General features: G+C 40.8%; 1 protein-coding gene across 4 annotated transcripts in view; it reads right to left on the bottom strand.

The window, feature by feature from the left end:
* AGL (amylo-alpha-1,6-glucosidase and 4-alpha-glucanotransferase) overlaps positions 1-22,736 on the bottom strand; it is a 92,914-nt gene that overhangs the window by 5,108 nt on the left and 65,070 nt on the right. For all 4 annotated transcript variants that reach the window (XM_075833342.1, XM_075833340.1, XM_075833341.1 and 1 more), the window contains 13 exons: positions 21,319-21,449; positions 19,987-20,123; positions 15,051-15,184; positions 14,418-14,593; positions 10,033-10,135; positions 9,176-9,401; positions 8,006-8,117; positions 7,049-7,184; positions 6,282-6,394; positions 5,447-5,658; positions 3,662-3,759; positions 541-628; positions 324-457 (listed from right to left, as the gene is read on the bottom strand). In XM_075833342.1, coding sequence (XP_075689457.1) covers positions 324-457; positions 541-628; positions 3,662-3,759; positions 5,447-5,658; positions 6,282-6,394; positions 7,049-7,184; positions 8,006-8,117; positions 9,176-9,401; positions 10,033-10,135; positions 14,418-14,593; positions 15,051-15,184; positions 19,987-20,123; positions 21,319-21,449 — 1,800 coding nt within the window. The remainder of the gene's footprint in view (positions 1-323; positions 458-540; positions 629-3,661; positions 3,760-5,446; positions 5,659-6,281; positions 6,395-7,048; positions 7,185-8,005; positions 8,118-9,175; positions 9,402-10,032; positions 10,136-14,417; positions 14,594-15,050; positions 15,185-19,986; positions 20,124-21,318; positions 21,450-22,736) is intronic.

Genomic DNA, 22,736 nt, shown 5'->3' with positions numbered 1-22,736 from the left:
CCTTCCGCTTAGTAATGCCCTTTATATACCCAAGAGCAGTGTGGGTAGAGACAAGACAACAATTCCATTGAAGGGATACAAAGCTGCAGCATCACACACACAGTGTAAATTAACAATGTCCTATATGTTTCAAACGGCTTTTTTTGGTGCATTTTGTTGTCACTAATTACTACAATACTGCAGCTTCAGGATAAGAATAGGTAGGTGATTTTTTAGATCATTTGTATAGGTGTGTTTGGAATATACTTGTAGCTTTTGGAGTGGCAGAACATATATTTATAAGCGATTAAACTATTGCAATGTTATTATCAGTCTATCCTCACCTCTCCAGATGTGTATAGTGACGAGACAGCACATTCTTCACTAACACCACTGTTTTCTGGTAAGTCTCCTTGTCTATCAACTTGGCAAAGTGCAACTTGGCACGCAAGAAATACCCAATGGGCCAGAGCCATTCCTGAAAAACAAAGCAGACGTCAAGATCTGGCGCAGCACAGACAGAAATGTAAAATAATTCAAAAAATGCACAAATGGCCTTACTGGTCCCTGGTGGTAATTAAATCCTTTTGCAACATTATAATTATCATTATCCAGAGCATTGTCATAGACTCCACAGTAAACCATGTCGCTAAAAAAAAACAAAAAGAAAAAAATCAATTAGTCTTCTTATAAAGTGTAATAATGTCTTACAATTATTACAATTATTACCAACAAGTATCACCTTCAGGCCTCATGAACACATCGGAGCCATGTACAGGAGGCTGTAAGGAAGAACTCCGAGTCCCTGCAGCGCTGAACTAAGGAGCCATATTAGAATAGCTTGATAATACAGCATCTGATGAGGTCTGTCTGCCTCCGTATAAAATCGGTAGCATGCAGAGGTAAAGTATAGCAAAGTCCCATGCACCTCTATGGACGCTGTATTACGTCTTCATAAAACTCAGAGGTTCTCTGGAGCAATAATACAGCCGTTTACATGGGACCTAGACTAAGTTATATACTGGGAAGAGATTGATCATTGTATCTACACTTTACAATCAGCGACAGAAAGTCCTGAAAACTGTAGTAAACAGATGAGAAATTTTCTTACGTCACATAAAATGCCGCCTGTCAAAAAGAGCTGTGACATAGGGGTGACAGGGTAAGGCCTGGTATTTGTCTGCTGGTGTGACAATCATGAATGACAAAAGCATATATAGATCAGGCCTGGGGGGGGATCTCGTGAATGTCTGGTTAAAAGTTGAAATGGTTTCACAGGTGAATGTATATAATAAAACAAGAATTATGCATTTTGGGTGCAGGTACCTTATAAAGGTGCCTTGAAGTCAAGATAAATGAGGACAATTTATTCTGTCTTCGTTTGTTAATGAAAATACCCAAGGGAAGTAATAATGACAGCTAAGCCTGCATCTAACATCTGCTCACGGGAGATACTGAGATGGAAGCGGAACTATTCTCGCAGAAACCCTTTGCTCTCCTTCTGGGGCATTACCTTTAATTGTTTTAAGGAATTTCCGAGATTAAATTAGGATCAAAAGAAATAAATAAAAGAGAACAGACATATGGATCTGATTTACCTTGTGGCTTTTAGCAACCAAGCACAGCTTAGACCCTGTTCATACCTGCATTGGAGTGGAGAGATCCGGCCGAATATACCTGAAACAATAGCGCCTGCTGCGTTATTGTTTTTGGTAAAACCACGGACACCACGACGGAACTCATTAAAGTTAATGGGATCCGTTGGGCGCCGTCGCACAACGGAATTCTGACGGAGCAGAACAATAGAAAGACCGACACAGATGTGACAGAGGCCTTAGATTTAATTCTTAAAAGGGTAATCCCACCTCAAAAACTTATCACCTATCCAGGGAAGGTTGAGCGCGGTGCTCCATTCATTCAGGGGACCCTAAACCCCCCATTCTCTTGATCGGTGGGGATCCCAGAGATCAAACACTTATGACCTATCCACGGGATAGGTGATATGTTGTTGTGGTGGGATAACCCCTTTAAATTGCACTACTTCAATGAAAGCTGCACTGGGATTGATTGCCATGGGCGACAAGGCCACTTTTTCTTAATCAGTTTTTATGAAGCTCCTACGCCACTTTTTTTCTGGCACCAACAGAAAGGTTAAAAAAGTGGTTGTAAAAGACAGCAGTCCAACCTGATTTTATTCCTAGCTTACTGTAGAGCTCATCAAAAAGGCATGCGCCCTGGATTTTCTATACAGGTCTATCATAACAATCGCTGCCCAGGACCTGAGCGTGCAGTAGACTGCGCGAAGATACCCATTGATATTCTGATCAGTGGGAACCACATCAGCGAGACTATGGGGGAGGAGTGGGCACCACCACTCCTAGCAACATCTGGATTCTCCCCGTGTATGCCAGGAATGTCACTTTATGGCTGAGTTTACACAGGGCGATAAACTGACACCAAACTGTGGTGCAGTTTTTCGGCCAGAATGTCCGCTGCGGCCTGGATGATGTCAGAGAGCCGGCCTCCTGGAATGACGTTTCATCCCAGGAGACCGCTGCAGCCAATCATGATTGGCTAGAGCGGCGGTCACATGGGATGAAGCATCATCCCAGGAGGCCGGGCCGCTGACGTCATCCAGGCCGGCCTCTTTTAATAACGTGTTATCCCATCTGACGGCCGCTACAGCCTGTGATATTGGCTGCAGCGATCATATGGGATGAAACGTCATCCCTGGAAGCCGGCCTGGAGGAGGAAACATAGACTCCTGGGTAAGTATAATTTTTTTTTTTTTTGAGTTGTGTTTTTTGCGGCGGAATCGCTGCAAAAAGACGCAACAACTTATATTTGTTGCGGGTTTTACCTCCCATTGAATTCAATGGGGAAAACCCACAAAAAAATAAGCAGCGTTTACGCAAATACAATTGACATGCTGGGGAATAAAATTCTGCATCGCAGGTAAATTTCTGAGCGCTTTTTCCGCTCCGTATTTACGCAGCGTGTGGATGAGATTTGTTTTATCTCATCCACTTTGCGGCTACTGTATTTGCTGCGGATTTTCCACAACGAATGCCGTTGCGGAAAATCCGCAGTGTTTACGCAATGTGTGAACTGACCCTAAAGGTTATATCGGTGCTATACTTCGGTGCTTAGTAGGGCAAAGGGGAAAAAAATTATTATTTGCATAGAACCGACAGTTCTAAACTGAGGATTCATCAGATTTTTTATTTTCACTTGTGATATTATTGAGTTAATTAAATAACTTCTGTTCTTTGTAGGCGCTTAAAACTTATATCCTTTTCAAAATGTCAGTATTTTGTAAGATATTGTTGGAATGGAGAGTTGTATGCAAAACATTTTCCTGCCCAGTGCAAATGTAAGGATTGACAGTCTGTCGGACAGCCCTGTAATAGCCTCAACACGGCCATTTCTAACTGTATACGGCTCTCATAAGAACAGAACAATATCACACAACACTTACTGCCAGTGCCTAATATGTTTTCTTCCAAAATAAGATTGTCATGCATTGGATGGGACCTGCAAATTAGCTTATTTATTACTCATCTTACTATAGTCTTTCTCCCAAGTATTTATACCAATAGCTGCTAAACTTCTACATGTTATAATAATGAATACACTTAATAAAAGAGAAAAAAAAAATCAATAAGATAAGACATCCACTTACTCTGGATCCAGCGTTTTCATTCCCAAAGGTCCCATTAATTTCTTCTCTACGACTTCAAGAGCTTTCCATGCTTTGGGAGCTGTAAAGAGCTCTGGAGCCTGAAACATGTATCAATAATTGTATTACCGCAGTGCATGATATCCAGGATAATCCCAGTAACCCATGTGTTAAACTGCACGTTTTCTTATTAGAGAGGTTTTCTGGTTTGTATGACTGGCGACCAAACATCAGAAACATTCAATGTTGTTACTGCCCCCTGGTTCCTGGTCCATGATGTCTATGCCAATCGCTGCCTGCCATGATGACATCACGTTACACAGCAGTGAATGGCCGCAGCGGTCTTGTTGAATTTTAGAAGTTGGACCAGAGGCAGATGGTCAGAGGTGATGCAGTCACAGAGCAGAGTTAATATGGTGAGAATATTACGGCAGTCATTAAGAGGCCTATTCTATAGCATCGTATAAAGGCAGTGCTGTAGAATGTATCGTTCCACTCTGGAATTGGTGCGTGGCTTGGCTACCACTCGAACGACTGAGACTGGAGAAACCTCTGATCCCGGCTGTTTAACCCTGTGATCACTGTCGTCACCCTCTTGGTGACATGACCGGGGGACTGAGAAACCCTTGTGCAGACCTAGAAAGGACCTCAGGACTGTCTATACCCTTAGCCTGTTAGGGCACACAAGTCTTACCCTAGGAAAAGCCTGTGTCATAGTGACACACAGCACAAAGTATTAGTATAGAGAACTATGTAAATATATGTTCGAAAACTACGTTTGTTAAAAAAAAAACAAAAAAACTTACATGTATTAGGTGTTAATAGAACAGGTTTAATTTAACAGGTATTATTTGTGTGAACCATGAACAAAGGAATAAGTTATTTGGTGTGAATGAGGCTGATCGCCTCTATGCCACGCCGCATTGATAACACCTCAGCAGTGCCACAGGCTGATCGCCTCCATGCCACGCCGCATTGATAACACCTCCGCAGTGCCACAGGCTGATCACCTCTATGCCACGCCGCATTGATAACACCTCAGCAGTGCCACAGGCTGATCACCTCCATGCCACGCCGCATTGATAACACCTCAGCAGTGCCACAGGCTGATCGCCTCCATGCCACGCCACATTGATAACACCTCAGCAGTGCCACAGGCTGATCGCCTCCATGCCACGCCGCATTGATAACACCTCCGCAGTGCCACAGGCTGATCGCCTCCTTGCCACGCTGCATTGATGCAGTAATTCATGCAGAGTCGGAGCCCCGACCAAGTATTGAGGGCAGATACTGTACATACTTTTCAGTAGGCCTACATTTCGGTATTAAAAATCATTTTTGAAATTGGGCTTATATAATATTATAATTTTCTGAGATACTAAATTTTGGGTTTTCATTAACTGTTACCATAAAATCATCAACATTAAAAGAAAAAAATGCTGGAAATAGATCACTCTGTGTGTAATGAATCTATATAATATATGAGTTTCACTTTATGAATTTAATTACTTTAAATGACTGAAATAAATAAACTTTTGATGATATTCTAATTCATTGAGAAGAATTAGTAGTGCCTGGTCCAGAGTGTCATTGTACAGGGAACGGAGTAGAATATTTTTCTGTGCTTATATGTGTTTATCGGTCCTTCTTTGTCGAGATGGGTGACGGTCCCTGTGTTTAGACATTAATGTTGGGAAAAGATGTTTAAGATATTGCAAATCCCGATATGGATTTCTCAAACGAACAAGTACATTGAAGAGAATACTTTAATCTCTGATTCCTACTCACCACCACCATGGCAATAGTGAAGTTTGGCCGGAGCTGGTAATCACACCAGGGACTAGAGGCTCCATAGCTATCTTTATAAATGCCACGCTTGTGAACCAGGTCTGGACGTTGTTCATTAGGATCAGAAGGGTTCTCTGAGACATAGAAGCGTCTCTCAAAGTGATCCTGTATGTGCTGATTCCACTCACAGAAGGTAAACAATACGTCTTTCCCTGAATATACCAAACATAAAGCGGTAAAGTCAAAATGTGAAAAGAATGGAGTAAGAAGTGGCCGATAACTGGAAATGACTAGGGGCCTGAAGATGCAGATATGGCACCAACAATATTCACCGCTGTTGGTCTTTGTCTTTCCTGCACAGGATAGTTTGTCAAAACCAGAACATTAAGGCTGCATGCACACGTTGCGTAATTTGCCACGGAAAATACGCACCACCACCGCAGCAATACGAAGGAAATTCGCAGGTAAAAACCGCACCACAGGTCAATTTACGTGCGTAAAAATCCTGCAGCTTGTACATGAGATTTCCTGGAATCTCATGGACTATGCTGGTACTGTATTACGCTACGGATTTGCCGCACGCAAATACGCACGGCAAACCCGCACGTAATACACATTGTGTGCATTGACCTTAAAGTTTATTTAATTATAAAGTGAACCAGCCACAGGCTCGGAATAAGGCCAGAAACCCATAATCAAACTACCTGTCTGCATACATGTAATACAAATAAAAATGGTGTGATTATCATGACACCGTTTATGTGACAGAACTAGCAAAGTAAAGAAATTCTGTGTGTGATCGTATTGCTCTGTAATATCTTTCAAAGTTTCTCACCTTCCCTCTGGACTGTGACCCCTTTGTACGGATATACATTCTTCTCATTCAAAGCATTTAGCCAGCGTACGGTTGATTTGCCGAGGCCGACAATCTCCACAGCAGAACCGTCCCTGCATCACAAATTAAGAGGAAGGGAGACACCGCCATCTAGTGTTAGAATATAAAAAGCACAGCCTAGAGGAGATGCTAGTGAAGAACTACATGAATGGAACTTAAAGGGACTGCCCACTCAGCCCCATTAGGGCATTGAGACATTATTGGGAGGGGGAGGTATATCTTCAATAAAATGAAGACTTTTAAATATTTCTGTAGTGTGTATAGATATAAATTTTGGGAATCATTCCCCTTACAAGTAAGAGATATGATAATAAGATCAATTGGAGGAGGGAAAGGTTAATGTGAATTTCAGCTGATCATGTGACATTTAGATGCAATGATAAGTTAACGCTCTTGCCCATGTACATTGATTTATATCAGTGCATGTACAATGTTCTTGTGTATCATCTGTTTTTTCTTATGCAATATCAACATGTACAAACCTTAACAGTCTCATCGCACATGGCTGCAGTTTGTTACAATGTATCAGTATAGATATGTTAGAGCTGCCACCCCTTCAACTGGTGTTGTATGCCACCTCCTCCATCCTGTAGAATTGTACAGCATGGGTATGTTTCTTGAGGAGAGCCCTGTCTGGAAGTGGTTCTCCTCCAATCGATCTTAATGAATAAGAATATGTACAATAGACAGTGCAGAAGATCAGGTACCTTGGTGTTGCTGGGATTCCTTTATTTCGGGCTCTTTCACTTTCCCCCATTTTGTCCATCCATGTCCCACAGTTTAGTCGGTTCCCTCCATACACAAAGCCAGTTATTGGATCAACCCCAGCACTGATGTTAAAACCTATAAAGTTAAAACAGTCAGGAAGTAAAGAGTAAGCTTATTATTGTGAGGTTGCATTTGTCTGGAGGTAAAATATTGCTGCCAGTGGCGTAACCACCGCCGTAGCGACCACTACGTGCCCCGGTCATCGCGTCTGCCTGCGCTGAGCGCCAACTGCACAGGCTGGAAGAGGCCTGAAGAGTAAGGTGCTCCTTTCACTGTGGGAATGAGGCGAAGTGAGTAATACCCTTAATATTTAAGGGGCACTATTTCTGTATGGGCAGGCAATAAGGGAGCATCACTACTGTGATGCACTAAGGGGGCATCATCACTGTGAAGGGCACACTAGGGGGGCACCCTTAACATGTGGGGGCACTAAGGGGGCATTATTACTGAGGGTAATTAAAGGCATTACTTCTATATGTAAGTACTAAGGGGGCATCATCACTGTGAAGGAGCACTGAGGGGGCATAAAGCAAGCGGGCATTTATAGACACAGATTTCAGACACCACAATGCTAAATTTACATTATAAAGTAATTTCCAGGGTCAGTGTACTGCTGAGACGATGTAGTGTAGATTATTATTCATTCTAAAAGCTGTCTTAAATAAAATAAAAATTGGGGGCATAGGCCTTTGAGCTTGTTCCCCTTGCTCTTCAGGTGCTGGTCTGGTTTGGGGCCTACATTTTTTGTCTAGCCTGAGGTCTGATCATTAAATGCAATGAAAGTCTTAACTTTTACATAGAGCTGGTTATTGTTCATGCTCGGGGGGGGGCCTTGAAAAGTTTGCTAAGGGGCCCAGTCTTGTCTTGTCCCTGAGTGCTGCAGTCACAGAACTGACCTTCATCTCTCATGTTTCTGTCAATCTGGGGTCCTGCATTCCTTTCTCTGAAGTTGATACCTTGTGCATGGCGCTGCAGGGCTTCTTGAATGACCTCATACAGGGGCTGGTCCTTATAACAAAAAAAAAAAAAAAGAGAACAAACTCCTTTTATTTTCAACAAAATCAATGGAAAATGGAGAAAAAACTCATAGGTGTGAGAAGAGCCTAATAGTGTACCATAGGGATAAAACAAAAGGTTTTTTATGAGGCTTCTCATCCTGCATAATATAACAACTCTTGCGCAAGACTAAGGGCTCGTTCAGACAAGCGTAATACTCGTCCGTGTGTTGTGCGTTGAAATCACTCCCAGCACACGGACACATGCAATTCAATAAGGCCATTCGCACATGCGTTGTTTTTCACGCAGCGTGTCTGTTGCTTGAAACTCACTGCATGTCCTATATTGGTGCGTTTTCACGCACCTAGTCGCCCATTGCAGTCTATGGATGCGTGAAAACCCACGGACAGCACACAGACGCACACCCGTGTGCTGTCCGTGTTTCATGTATCAAAGACATTAAAAAACAGAGAAATCATTTTTTATTTTTTTTAAATGAAGTGCTTGCACGGATGTGATAAACGCACGCCACACGCAAAGCCCACTGAGGCAAATATGAAACGCACACGAACAAGAAACTTAGGAAAAACGCTGTGAATGTAGCCTAAGAGAGACAATTGTTTCCTGCGGCTGAAGGGTGAAACCCCTCCAACTATGTTTTATTCACTGGACGTCTTCTGAGGTACATTAATCTTAGACCAGGAAACCCTGATTGTCAGAAAGCAACATAAATCTCTCTGGTTCTCCAAAATTTGTGAAACTTTAATGAAAAATGAATTTTTGTAGAAAAAGCGATGGATTGAATTATCCAACACCATCCGCTAAGTGCACGGCAGTGTATCTCATCTGCCACTAAACGCTTACCATTGACTGTGTGAATATAAATGTATAATATATGGGTTTACTTTATAGCTCTTATTTCATTCTACACTAAAAGTGCTGCAACTTTGTCATTTTAAAGAGATCTTGGGAACCGGGTCAGTACGGATTTTGTAGTTTAGCTCTTGTAACTTATAAACCATCATGTATTTCCAGCTCAGTAAATGATCGTAGGTGAAATAATAAAATACCACTTGTCCAGCAGGCAAAGGAGGGGAATCATCTTTGGGGTACATCCTGGAGACTGGACACTTGAGTATTGATATGCCGTTAGGCACAATGTCGCAGTAATCTTGTACACATTGCAGCCACCACCACACGGCATCCCGGCAGTTATATCTGGAGTAGGTGCCTTGGCCGAGAAGGTTGGGGATCAGCCCATGTCTCAGAGTGCCAGCAAATGCCAGAATAATGTTCCTGAGGATACAATAGTTACAATTACTAACATGATCCAATTCTGCTGAACACAAATACTTTATGTAATGGGCACACAAATGACATAACTGCTTGATAATGAAGTGGAAAACAACAAATATACAGTACGAGATATAAGGAATGTAACAAAACATGCAACTGCGCAATGGTACAAGGTGTAAGCAATCTTTTGTGCAGCATTTTCTCAGGAAAATTACATGTGACGCATCACATGACATGGGGACGACATTAATGTGACAGTTGCGTCACGCTACATTGTAATGAAGCCTTATTATTGTATTGCAACAGTAAGTTGCTCATATAGGAAATAATTCTATAATGCCTGAATTATTGATCCAGCTAATAATAAATTACAGCAGTAATAAGCTGAGAGTCGCTGTTACAGGTAAAACCAGAAAATTCATATTTTGGCCATATTGGAGAAAATGACTGATTTACTGTTGAAAATATGTTGTTTCCAGTGTTGGGGTCTATAAACATCCAGTGGGAACATTATACATGAGATAAGGGACGAGAAGTGAGTGGAAGAATCATGTATAAGATGATTAACAATGTGATCTCTACAATGCCGATTATATAAAAACAGGCCATGTAAAAAACATTCTTCACCCACCTCGCCACAATGTGCTGTCCAGTGATGAGCAGCAAACCCCTCAGGGATATAAAAGTGTCTCTGCCCCAGCAGCGGAAAATTCCAGAGGAGAAATGAGGAAGACCTGGAAAAAAGGAGACGCTATCATGGAGGACTCATTAGACCCGGCACTTTACTATCTTATTTATTGTATTGGTTTATTTGGGTCCCCTAATACAGCTTCAAATGAAATGCGGATCTTGGAAATTGAATGATCAGCAATTCCCTCATGTGTTATTAAAAACATCCCTTTATCCTTGGAAGTGTCATGGTAATAACTGGCAGGCCATGCAGACCAGCCATCAGTATACAGGGAAGGGTGTTTTTTAAATCAATTTTCCTCAAGGAAACCCAATATCAGAGGCCAACCCATCCTAGGGCACCAGAGTACACTTACAATGTAGTGCGTTTTGCCATCTCTGCCGCAGGCACCAATGGATTTGGAAACCCACCTTTAAGAAATCCTGCAGGTCAGGTCTTAAAGCCGCACGGTTTTTACAGGTGAGACACGTTAAAAATGTGCGTTACACCTGTAATAACTGCATAACAAACACAGCAGTTCCAGGTAAACCGCGCATTGTCTTGACCACAAAGCAAACTGACGTCCCGTGTAAATACACCTTTTCCCAAACGAGAAAGCACACTTGATAATTATTAAATTTAGTGAAACTAATTGTCACCTGTGCATTATTAAAGAGGACCGGTCATGTCCCCAGAAATGTTAATCTGCTACCATACCCGCTTTGTTTCCTTCCCCCCGTTTTCAGCACCGTTTATTGCATGCGTGTAGGAGCCTCCGTTCCTCTGTAATCCGCGTCCGTTCCCCCTGCATTCAGCCCGTTCAGGTCGGCGGCTGATATGCTAATTTATGAATACATTTCCAACTAGGCTGTATACACCATCCAGTGTCAATGGGGCGTGAACCTAAGTCGCTCCATCAGAGCAGCTTAAGTACAAGCCCCGTTGACAACTAGGCTGGGGAGCGGTGCAGCCGACATGAACGGGGGAGTCTAGGGGGAATAGACGCTGATTGTAGAAGAATGGAGGCACCTACAAACATGAAGTAAACGGCGCTCTAATCGCAATGCAGGTATGGCAGCGGATTAACATTTCTGGGGACATGACAGGTCCTCCTTAAGGAAATGCTCAATACATGACATGTGACATGGATTTCTGCATCCCCACTCAGATGAATGAGATAGTCACAGAAAATTCTGCAACAAATATGCCGCGTTTAAATACCCTTAATGTTTATTTACATAAGTCGTTATCTTGTGAGATTTTGGCTGCAATTTTGATAAGCCCCACATAAAATAGCCATTTTTGCAAAAACTGTTGCAGTTATACCACGATTACGAAAATTGCGGCAAAAACGCATCAAGAAAATAAACCCTTACGGTTCCATGAGGACTGAATTGGGAAGCACTGTTTTAAGTGAATAGGCTGCCATGCTTTATAACCTTACAACGTTCACAGAAAAGAAGTGACAAAGTAGAGAGATTCATACATGCAGTATTGACGCAGTTTTTGTAGCCAAAGTTAGGAATGAATACAAATGGACAAGTATAAAGGAATGACTTATACTTCTCCCTTTTTGTATCCACTCCTGTGTTTGTCACCCCAAAAAATTGCACCAAAAACTGCATGTGTGACAGTCTTAAAGGGGTATTCCCACTGGGTTCACACTTCACTTGATCTGCTCCATCCGGAACCAACGGTTCTGTTGCACAACGGATTTTGCCGAAACCCATTGACTTTAATGGGTTCCGTCAACTTTCTGTTGGGGTGTCCGTGATTTTACCGGACGCAATAGTGCAGCATGCTGTGCTATGGTCTCCGGTAAACTCCGGCAAAATCTGCGGACCTGCGATGGAGGACCCTGACGGAGCCTCCGACGCAGGTGTGAACAGAGCCTTAGACATTTCTGGCATATGCAGTTATATGCCTCTTCCCATGACGTCACCCCTGCTCTAATACAATACACCAGTGATTGTCTGTCCGCTGTCTCTAACATCATGTCCTCTCTCTATCTGAAACTGAATCTTTCTAAAACTGAGCTCCTTGTGTTCCCACCATCTACTAACCTCCCTAAACCTGATGTCTCCAGCTCAGTGTGTGGCACTATCATAACTCCTAAGCAGCACGCCCGCTGTCTCAGGGTTAGTTTTGACTCCGATGTTTCCTTTACTTCTCACATTCAATCACTTTCACTCTCCTGTCATTTTCACCTTAAAAACATCTCCAGAATCCGCCCTTTTCTTACTGAGGAAACAGCCAAAACTCTCATTGTTGCTCTGATTCACTCTCGTCTTGACTACTGTAACTCATTACTAGTCGGTCTTCCCCTCACTAAACTCTCCCCTCTCCAATCTATCCTCAATTCAGCAGCCAGGCTCATATTTATGACCAACGCCTCTACTCTGTGCCAGTCACTGCACTGGTTGCCCATCCCCTTCCGAATAAAATTCAAACTTATTAATTACTTTCACCGACAAAGCTCTCCGCAGTGCTGCACCTCCTTACATCTCCTCCCTCATCTCTGTCTACCACCCTACTCGGGCTCTACGTTCTGCCAACGACCTCAGATTAACATCTGACATAATCTGAACCTCCCACTCAGAGTCTCCAAGATTTTTCTCGTGCTGCACCCGTCCTCTGGAATGCGCTACCCCGGACAATCCGATTAATTCCCAATATCCACAGTTTTAGACGTGCCCTGAAAACACATCTATTTAGACAGGCCTGTAACATTCCCTAATCTGACTCCTTTCCCTGGCCCTCCATTACATTAGTAATGAGGCTCCTTCATTTAGCAGTATCCCCCACACTCCTTGCACCCTAATACACGGACACTGGCTGGTGACCGGCTCATGCAGCATTATGTGTACTATCCCATGTGTATAAAAGATGGCTGGACCATTGTACTTAAGCATGTTTTACACTTTGTGTCTCCTTTATTTCCTCATAGATTGTAAGCTCTTGCGGGCAGGGTCCTCACTCCACTTGTTTGAATTGTAAATTAGTTTTGTCAATATGTAATGTCTGATTTTGTCTGTACAATATACCCCCTGAACTGTAAAGTGCTGCGGAATATGTTGGCGCTATATAAATAAAATGTTTTATTATTATTATAGCTCTGGTACGCGCACCTATATCCAGAATGGTTTTGATGCGGCGGGTAGGGACTAGTGGAGAGAGGGCTGCGCATGCACATGGCTCTCTCCATTCTATTCAAAAGGAAGTTACGGAAACAGCCAAGCAAGCGCTGCTTGGCCGTTTTCGTTACCACCATACAACAGAATGTAGAGAGCCCAGCGAATGTGCGGCCCTCTCTCTACTAGTCGCCACCTGGAATCGGCAGCATGTGGAGGCTGCATCGGGTGATACGGTGGTCGGGTGATCCCCTTTCTCGATATAGGTGCGGGTCCTAGAGCTATCAGATATTTATGGCATATCCTGTGGACATGACATGAATGTCTAAGTTGGGGGATACCCCTTTAAGGTCCGATGTTACTTTAAAGTCTATAGTGAAATATAGTAAAACACTTTACACAGATTTACTACTGTGTCTAGGTCTAGATAGTGTCGAAATATGCAAAAAATGTTGTCGCAAACTGACACCGTTTGGCGGAATTCTGATGTTTGCACCTCACTAGAAACTATTTTAAAGTCTTCCGAAAAGGGTGCGTAAACTTAGAAGGAAAGGGGTCGTGGCCTAAAATGTCCCACAAAAACTGCCACAAAATAAACCAAAAGTGGCAGAAAGAAAAGAAAAAAAGTGTATAACAGGTCATACAAGATGCGCCAAAATTATCATGCAGCATGCACCACTGCGATAAAATCGGGTGCATTTTGTGTCTGCCTGGTCTAAGCTTATGTGAGCAAATGGGTTTTGGTTTGTGGCATTTTTTTCAAAATGCAGCATGTTTTGGGTATGGCTTTTTTTCTGGAAATTTTCCAACGGACTTTTCTATAGGAATAACACATCAGAGAAAAAAACATCTTTACTGCATGTAAAAAAATGCCATGAAAAATGTTACATTTAAAAAATCCTGACGTACTTACATGCAGTTTAAAACAGCAGACGAAATCTCTGTGTGAAGAAGGTCTAAAGAAACACTCAGGGCAAAACGGACACAATGTGATGTGCCTAGTGCAGGGTCTGAATGGGTTGTGCATGACACACAGGTTCTCTCTTTGAAGCCATGTGTCATGCACCGCCCCCTCATGTCTTTACATTGCACCGGCTAATATATGCCACCTAATATATGCACAGTAAAATCTTCTATATTGAAATATGATCTTCATATATAAATCTGAACCATACACACAAGCACTAGCAGGGGGTCTACTACGTCGGAAATTACCAGCAGCCAATGAAGGACAACACTGCTCCTTCTCTTGCGTAATATTGTTGGTACGATATGGCACATCTGGTAAAGAAGGGGACAGGACTGGAAGGGCAGGAAATCTTCCAACTCCACACATCTGAACTGACCCCAGAGCCAAGTGCCTCACCAACGTAGATCCATTCTGTACAAAGCTATGGGAGAGAGATACGTGAATATGTCAAAAGTTACTTATTGGAAGACTTCAAACTTCAACTATAGGCATTTTCCAAGTAGAAAGGACATCAATTCTGGAAGGTCAACTGCGTTTCATATTTTGTGGCACGCAGTACTTATTCATAGTATTAACCCCTTAACAAAGACTGGCAGATATACCGGTCATGGGCAGGTGGTATTTCCCGCATTTTGACAGATAGATCAATGTACTGCCCAGTGTAACCACGAGACCAGCAGCAGCACCGCTGTTATACATAAAACAGGAAAATCCATTTAAAGGGATTATTTATTTTTAAGCTACCCTATCAAACGTTACGCTGATAAACTTGGATTTAAGTGTTGCATGTAAAGAAAGACAATTGACTATTCTACTCTATCTTTAGCTTAAAATGCATAGATTAGTTGCTACAGATTATTGAGTGGTTTGTTTCATACCAGGACATCTGTTTCCAAGCTGCTTCCAAAAGGGTTGTGTAAGCCCCAACCAAAATGGCATCAAAATAGCATGGGATAAGATAACGTGGAATCTGCTTCAAGTAAGAGAACATTGCTGCAAACCATTTGCCCACCTTAAATACAAGGAAATAGATATTTAATATTAAAATCATCCGTGCAGATAGTACATAAAGTGTAACAATAAATAATATTAATATTAAATATTTAAATTACAATCTAAAATAGTTACAGTGAGTTTCAATTTACGAGCAATGCTGTAAAAAAAAAGTGTTTATGCTATTCCAAGCAGGGGATTTTCCTAGTACCTAGTAGTTATTTAATAATCTGGCACCCTGCAGCCACCACTAGGGGGAGCTCATTACATAGCGATTAATAAAGCTAGTATAATATTCCATAGCAGCTGTGAACATCCATAAGATCCGGTGATCTCCACCAATTGGTGGTTGCAAGCAGTTAAAATATTATTTTAAAGAGGACATCTCAGCTCTCCTGACATGGATTTTTTTTAGTAAATACTTGCATTTCTTATGAAATAACAATTCTGGAGCATCATTTCTTAGAACTCTGCATTGTGCCATTCTTCGGTTATGCCTCCTGGAAATGTATGAATAAATTGACAACTGGGCGTTACCATTCCCCTTGTCAACAGGATGTGTCCATTCAGTCTCATGCTGTCAGCACTAATTGGACAACGTCAGACTGTGCAGGAACAAGGCTAATGGAAACAACCAGTTCTCAATTTATTCATACATTTCTAGGAGGAATAACAGAGGAATGGCACTATGCAGAGTTTTCGGAAAAGATTCTCCAAAATTGTTATTTTATGAGGAACGAAAGTATTTACTAAAATGTACATGTTAGGAGAGTTGACAGATCGTCTTCACCTCCATGGCTATGCAGGGTGTTTGGAGCTCTTTAACCCCTTAACGACCAAGGACGAAAATGAACGTCATGGTCGGCTGCTAGTTCCCGCACCATGACGTTCATTTTCGTCCGCATTTCAAACTGTCACTCTGTGTAAACACAGAGTGACAGACCCGCGCTGACAGCTGTCCTAGACAGCTGAGACATCAGTCTCGCCGGACAGCGGACCATCGCCGCTGATTTCGGCAGTTAACCCCTTAAGTGCGGCGACGGATTGCCGTCGCCGCATTTAAGTGGTTTGAAGCACATCGGCAGCTCCCACGAAGTGATCGTGGGGGCTACCGATGCTTGTCACGGCAATCGGAGGTCAGATAATGACCTCCGGGTTGCCATGTATGGAAGCCTCGGAGGAACAGCCTCCGGCCGTTCCTCCTCTGCTTCCTGTCAGTGTGACAGTCACGTCACAATGACAGAGTACATTACACTACGTGTGTAGTATAATGTACTCTAGCAGTGATCAAAGCTGCAAGACTAAATGTCCCCTAGTGGGACAAGAAAAAAAAGTTAAAAAAAGTAATAAAAATGTTTTCAAAAAAGTGTAAAAATAAAAGTTATAAGTTATATAAACACTAAATGCTTTTTTTCCTATAATAAGACTTTTATTATAGAAAAAAAATGAACATGTTAAAAAAGTACACATATTTGGTATCACCGCGTTCGTAACGAACCCAACTATAAAACTATAATGTTATTTTTCCCGCACGATGAACACCCCAAAAAAAATCAATAAAAAACTACGACAGAATCACAATTTTTTTTGTCACCACCCCTCCCAAAATAGAGAATAAAAAGTGATCAAAAAGTCGCATGTACCCGAAAATAGTACCAATAAAAACTTCTATCCGTCCCGCAAAAAACAAGCCCTTACACAGCTTTTTTGACTAAAAAATTATGGCCCTCAGAATATGGTGACACAGAAATTTTTTTTTCTATAAATAAGTCATTTTATTGCGCAAACGCTAAAAAAAAGGACCAAACCTATATACATCTGGTATCGCCGTAATCGTACTAACACGCAGAATAAAGTAAAAATGTCACCTATAGCGTACGGTGAGCGCCGCAAAAAGAAAACCTAAAAAACGGTGTCAGAATTCCTGTTTTTTGCTCAGGATTGCAAAAAAATTGAATAAAAAGTGATAAAAAAAAAAATCGCATGTACCCCAAAATGCTACCAATGAAAACTACAGATTGTCCCGCAAGAAATAAGCCCTAACACCGCTCTATTGATGGAAAACTAAAAAAGTTATGGCTCTTGGAAAGCGGGGAGTGAAAATCTAAAATATGAAAGCAAAAAATGGATCAGTCCTGAAAGGGTTAATTCATTTCTAATGAAAAAAACTTTTGACAACATGTGGGGTATTTCCGTACTCGGGAGAAATTGCTTTATAAAAAATGGTTGTTTTTTTCCTCCTTTATCCCTTGAGAAAATGCAACATTTTAGTGGAAAAAATGTTGATATTAATTTTCGCGCCCTAATTCCAATAAACTCTGCAAAAGACCCGTGGGGTCTAAATGCTCACTATACCCCTAGAAAAATTTCTTGAAGGTTTTTCCAAAATGGGGTAACTTTTCGTGGGTTTCCACTGTTTTGGTCCCTCCAGTGCATTGCAAATGCGACATGGCACCGAAAACCATTCCAGCAAAATCATAAATCCAAATGGCGCTCCTTCCCTTCTGAGCCCTGCTGTGGGTCCAAACAGCAGTTTATTACCACATATGGGGTATTGTCGTAATCGGGAGACATTGCTTTACAAATGTTGGGGTGCATTTTCTTCGTTATTCCTTGTAAATAATAAAAATTTCTATGTTTCAGAAAAAAAGTACATTTTAATTTTTACAGACTAATTCCAATATATTTAGCAAAAAACCTGTGTGGTCAAAATGCTAACTATACCCCTAGATAAATACCTTAAGGGGTCTAGTTTTCGAAATGGGGTCGTTTATGTGGAGTTTCTATCGTTCTGGCAGCTCAAAGCTTCTCCAAATGTACAGTGGGGCCTAAAACATTTTCAAGCAAAATAGGAGTCCTGAAAGCCTCCGGGTGTTCCCTTCCTTTTGGGTCCTGCTGTGTGTCCAGGCAGCGCATTAGGGCCACAATGTGGGTATTTTTGAAAACAGGAGAAAGAGGGTGATAGATTTTGGGGTGTGTTTCTTCATTTTCATGTTCGCTTTACAAAGAAATCGGTCTTCAAACTAATACTTTTATGAAAAAAGTGAAATAATTATTTTTTTCACCTGATATGCATTAAATTTAGCAAAGAACTGTGGGGTCAAAACACTTACTATACACCTAAATAATTATGTTATGGGGTCTAGTTTTCTAAATGGGGTCGTTTATGGGGAGTTTCTATCGTTCTGGCAGCTCAAAGCCTCTCCAAATGTAGAGTGGGGCCTAAAACATTTTCAAGCAAAATAGGAGTCCTGAAAGCCTCCGGGTGTTCCCTTCATTTTGGGTCCTGCCGTGTGTCCAGGCAGCGCATTAGGGCCACAATGTTGGTATTTTTTGAAAACAGGAGAAACAGGGTGATAGATTTTGTGGTGTGTTTCTTCATTCTCATGGTCGCTTTACAAAGAAATTGGTCTTCAAACTGATACTTTTATGAAAAAAAGTGAAATTTTTTTTTTTTTCACCTGCTATGTATTAAATTTAGCAAAAAACTGTGGGGTCAAAATACTTACTATACCCTTAGGTAAATACCTTAAGGGGTCTAGTTTTCTAAATGGGGTCATTTGTGGGGGTTTCCATCATTCTGAGACCTATGAGCCTCTGAAAACTTGGCTTGGTGCAGGAAAACAAAATGTACTTCAAAATGTATAAAATTATTATTCAATTTGTAAGTCCTCTAAATTGCTGAAAATTTATTTTATTTTTTCAAAAGTGCTGCCAAAATAGAGTAAAGAGATAGAAATATATATTTAATAAAAAAAATTGTACAGTATGTGTGTACATATGTCACATATTGCAGTTAAAAAAAGGGGAAAATGGTAATTTTTACAAAATTTCTTCCATTTTTCTATTTTTTAATTAATTTCCGCAAATCGTATCAGTCTACTTTTACCACTAAAATAAAGTACAACATGTGACGAAAAAACAATGTCAGAATTACTTGGATATTCAAAACTTTCACAGAGTTATTCTCTGATAAAGTCACACATACCAGATTTGACAAATCTGGCTTGGTCATTAAGGTACAAACATGCCCGGTCATTAAGGGGTTAATGGGGAAATGGAACTTTAACCCTTATAAAGATATATTATAAAATTATTTAGCAAATAATTTTGGACCTATTTAGATTAAAGAAAATAAAATTATTTGTACACTTTAGCGCTTTACTGCCTTAGACCACCAAAGATAATTTGATTAATCTCTTCAACATCCAAAACCACCAGGAACATTAACTCTAACCCACTCTAGCCCTCCAGAGATATTAGGTATTAACCCATGAACCATAACCATTGACTGAGGAAAAAGCTTTGGAGGCTTGACAAATTGACGAAATATTCTCTTTACTGGAAGGGTTTTATTATATCACTCCCACCAAACATAGAGGTGAGAAACTTTCCAGAAGAACCTCCAACATAAGTGAATTCTTCACAAGAAAGTCTATCTTGGAATCCATGAGTTCAACACCATCGTGTGGTTAGTTTGTAGGACAGAGAATTCAACCATTGGAAGGACTCATCAGTCCTTAAAACATCATCTTAAACAAATAGGGATCATCCAAATGGTTTTTTTTAATTGTAAGATACATATAGCTGTGCCTCCTGATGGACGTGCCTTGCTACTAGACCATGAATTATAGTCCCTTTTCTATTTTGGAGTCAAAAACACTGAACTAAGGTTTGGTTAGAGCGGCTCGCAGTTCTTGGATCCTCTTCTTACATATTTTAGGATTACTTACGACTGCACTTTTGGAGTAATCCTGACCAGTCGGCCACTCATTGAGGAGATTGTAAGACTACTGTCTATATACTTTATCTTTTGCTTACATCTGTGCATGCTCCTCCACGAGTAATAAGGCGGTTACTGAGGTAATCAATCATCCAATCTCCAGACCGCAGATTGTCACAAAATGGGTGTCCCAGGTCATTTTTAGGTCTGATGTCGGCCATGACAGATATTAAACCTAGTAACGCAGGAATGGTGGTTAGATAGAAAATTTCTTCTAGCAATGTACTATATATAAATTCAATGTGGTAGACATGCAGACAACATAGTAGTAGCCAGCGCAGAATATGCAAGTGCTGTATTACTTCATATGTACAGTTTTCTATAGTACGTTATTTTTATACACATTATAATCCTGAGTCACTCCAAAAATAATTGCAAAGTAAATAAAGTAGACAAAGTGTGGCCAATACAGGATCTAGAGGATATCATGATTAATGCAGAAGATCATACAAATACGGAGCATAACACCATCATATTGACTTGAGCAATGATAAAAACAATCCTATCCAAAAGATTCTTACCGACTTATTTAACCCCTTAATGACCAGCTACATTTTCCTTTTTTTGCCTTTCAGCAGCCATAACTTTTTAATTTTTTCAATGACGTGGCTGTATCAGGTAGAAATTGTATTTATTTATTTTTTACAGGTTGGGGGTAGTAAAAAATTATTTTTACGGCGTGAAAATAGGAAAAAGCGATTTTTGGCATAGTTTTCCTTGTTTATTTTTCATCCCATTCAAGTGTCACGCTAAATAACATATTAAATTAATTCTTCAGGTTATTACGGCGGTATAGATACCCAATATGTGTAGGTTTTTTGGTTTTATGTAGTGTAGGGGCAATAAAATATATTTTATGCAAAATAATAACTTTTGGGGGACATTATTTATGTTACTTTTTTTTTTAAAATCCCATTAAGGGAGAACTTTACTTACAACTTTATATTTTACTTGTAATGTAATAGCATACTCTTGAATACTAATACATTACACTGTGTCATATGACTTTCCGGTTACGTGATCGAAGAGGGGAGTTCCCTTTGATCATGCCGCGGTCACGGACGACGGCGATCAAAGATTTAAACAGCGGGGGTCGGAATGTTTTCCGACCCCAGCTGTATTTAGCAGGCTGCTCTAAGATCAGGAGCTGCAAGTTACAGCTCCTGCTTAGTGGATGAGCGCTCACAGGAGCGCTCGAACGGCCTCTTCTGCAGCGAGGCCAAAAGACGTCGCTGTAGACTATGCACCTGCATTGACGGTCGGCAGTCGTTAAGGAGTTAAAAAAAAAGGCATTTATTGTAGAAAAATATACAAATGTTTCACCAACATTATGTGTAGCCAATGCACAGACAATAGTACAATAACCTCACCTTGCAGACCAGAATACTTCAAGGGGGTCCAGTTTGGTATGTTATAACAGCCGCCCCCATCTTCCTGCTCCTCTGCATCACAGCGATATAATACTTGGTTAAGGTCAGCCAGGGAAAGCTTAGATGCAATGCTAAAGGAGAGAAATAGCCATTTGTAAGAAGAAGCGGCCACACGACATCAGAAAAGTAGCACTTATTATTAAGAATATACCCTTCATGGAGGAAACACATGAGTGACAGTAATCGTGAGGCTAAAATCTACACGTTTCTTAAAGCAGCAGTAGAAACAATCATTTAGGTCCGGATGAAGCAAATATCATAAGCTGCATGCACTACAATGATCTGCCCCCAACACCTGTGCTGTACTTTTACCCAATATTTACTGGTTTTAGTGAAAGATATATACAGATCTAGACATTATCACAGTATATAATGGGATACATCTAGTGACTAAGACCTAACTGTCTCTATCGAGTGATGCTTAGACCTATTTGCGTACAACAGTCACAGTCTATAGGAATACATTGAACTTCAGGAAACTGAAATGCAACTTTCATGCAACTGCACGGGGGAAAAAAAAATCACACACAGACTGCATGCAAATTGTTTGTATGACTGACTATCGTGTGACAAATGTCTGTGTGTAGAACTGGCTTCCAAAGGAATTATGTTTCCTAAATGTATATAGTACCTACATATCACAGAGCTCCCTATAGAGAATATATTCATTTACATGAGGCACAATCCTTTCTTTCATTTTTGGTACTGTATTATGAGGCACAATCTTTGGTTTTATGTGGGTTTTAGATTTGGTTTTACGATTTAGATACAACCATCTACTATGCTACCACCATAAGAGGAACATATGCTCTACAGCTGATATCTAAAAGTTTGTCCAAACCTAACACTAAACCATAAAAAAAGAACAGTTATCGAGAGCATAGCCACTTAATACGTACTCAGATCATAATACAGATCTAGAACTATATTTTTAGTGCCATGAATGGGATTTAATCCCATTGGGGCAAACATTTTGTTCTAGAATGGTCATCCTGCTTAACCCTGGCTGGATCCGATCCCATTCTGCATTATGGCCATCTGAATGCAGCCTAATGGAGAGTCTTAATGACGGACTGTGTTATCTTGGCATCTGCTCAGGTTTTTTCCCACAATACAAAAATGTAGTTGTAGTTCACCTTACTTACCATGAAAACTGGATGTAGTCTGTGTGTGTTTGTGTGTGGTGTTTTGTATCAGTGACTGCCACTACCGGGGATTGATAATATTGTTCTTAAAAAGGGAAAAACCTTTTATGGAATTTCCGATACATAATACACCAATACTTGACCTAAGCGTTAATTCTCTCTGAAAGACAAACAGTTGTATACAGGCATCCATATTAATTAGATGAACGTTGA

This window comes from Rhinoderma darwinii, chromosome 7 (genome assembly GCF_050947455.1).
Source record: "Rhinoderma darwinii isolate aRhiDar2 chromosome 7, aRhiDar2.hap1, whole genome shotgun sequence".
NCBI lineage: Eukaryota > Metazoa > Chordata > Amphibia > Anura > Rhinodermatidae > Rhinoderma > Rhinoderma darwinii.
The sequence above is the reverse complement of the archived record's forward strand: the minus strand, read 5'-3'. Positions and strand labels throughout refer to the sequence as shown.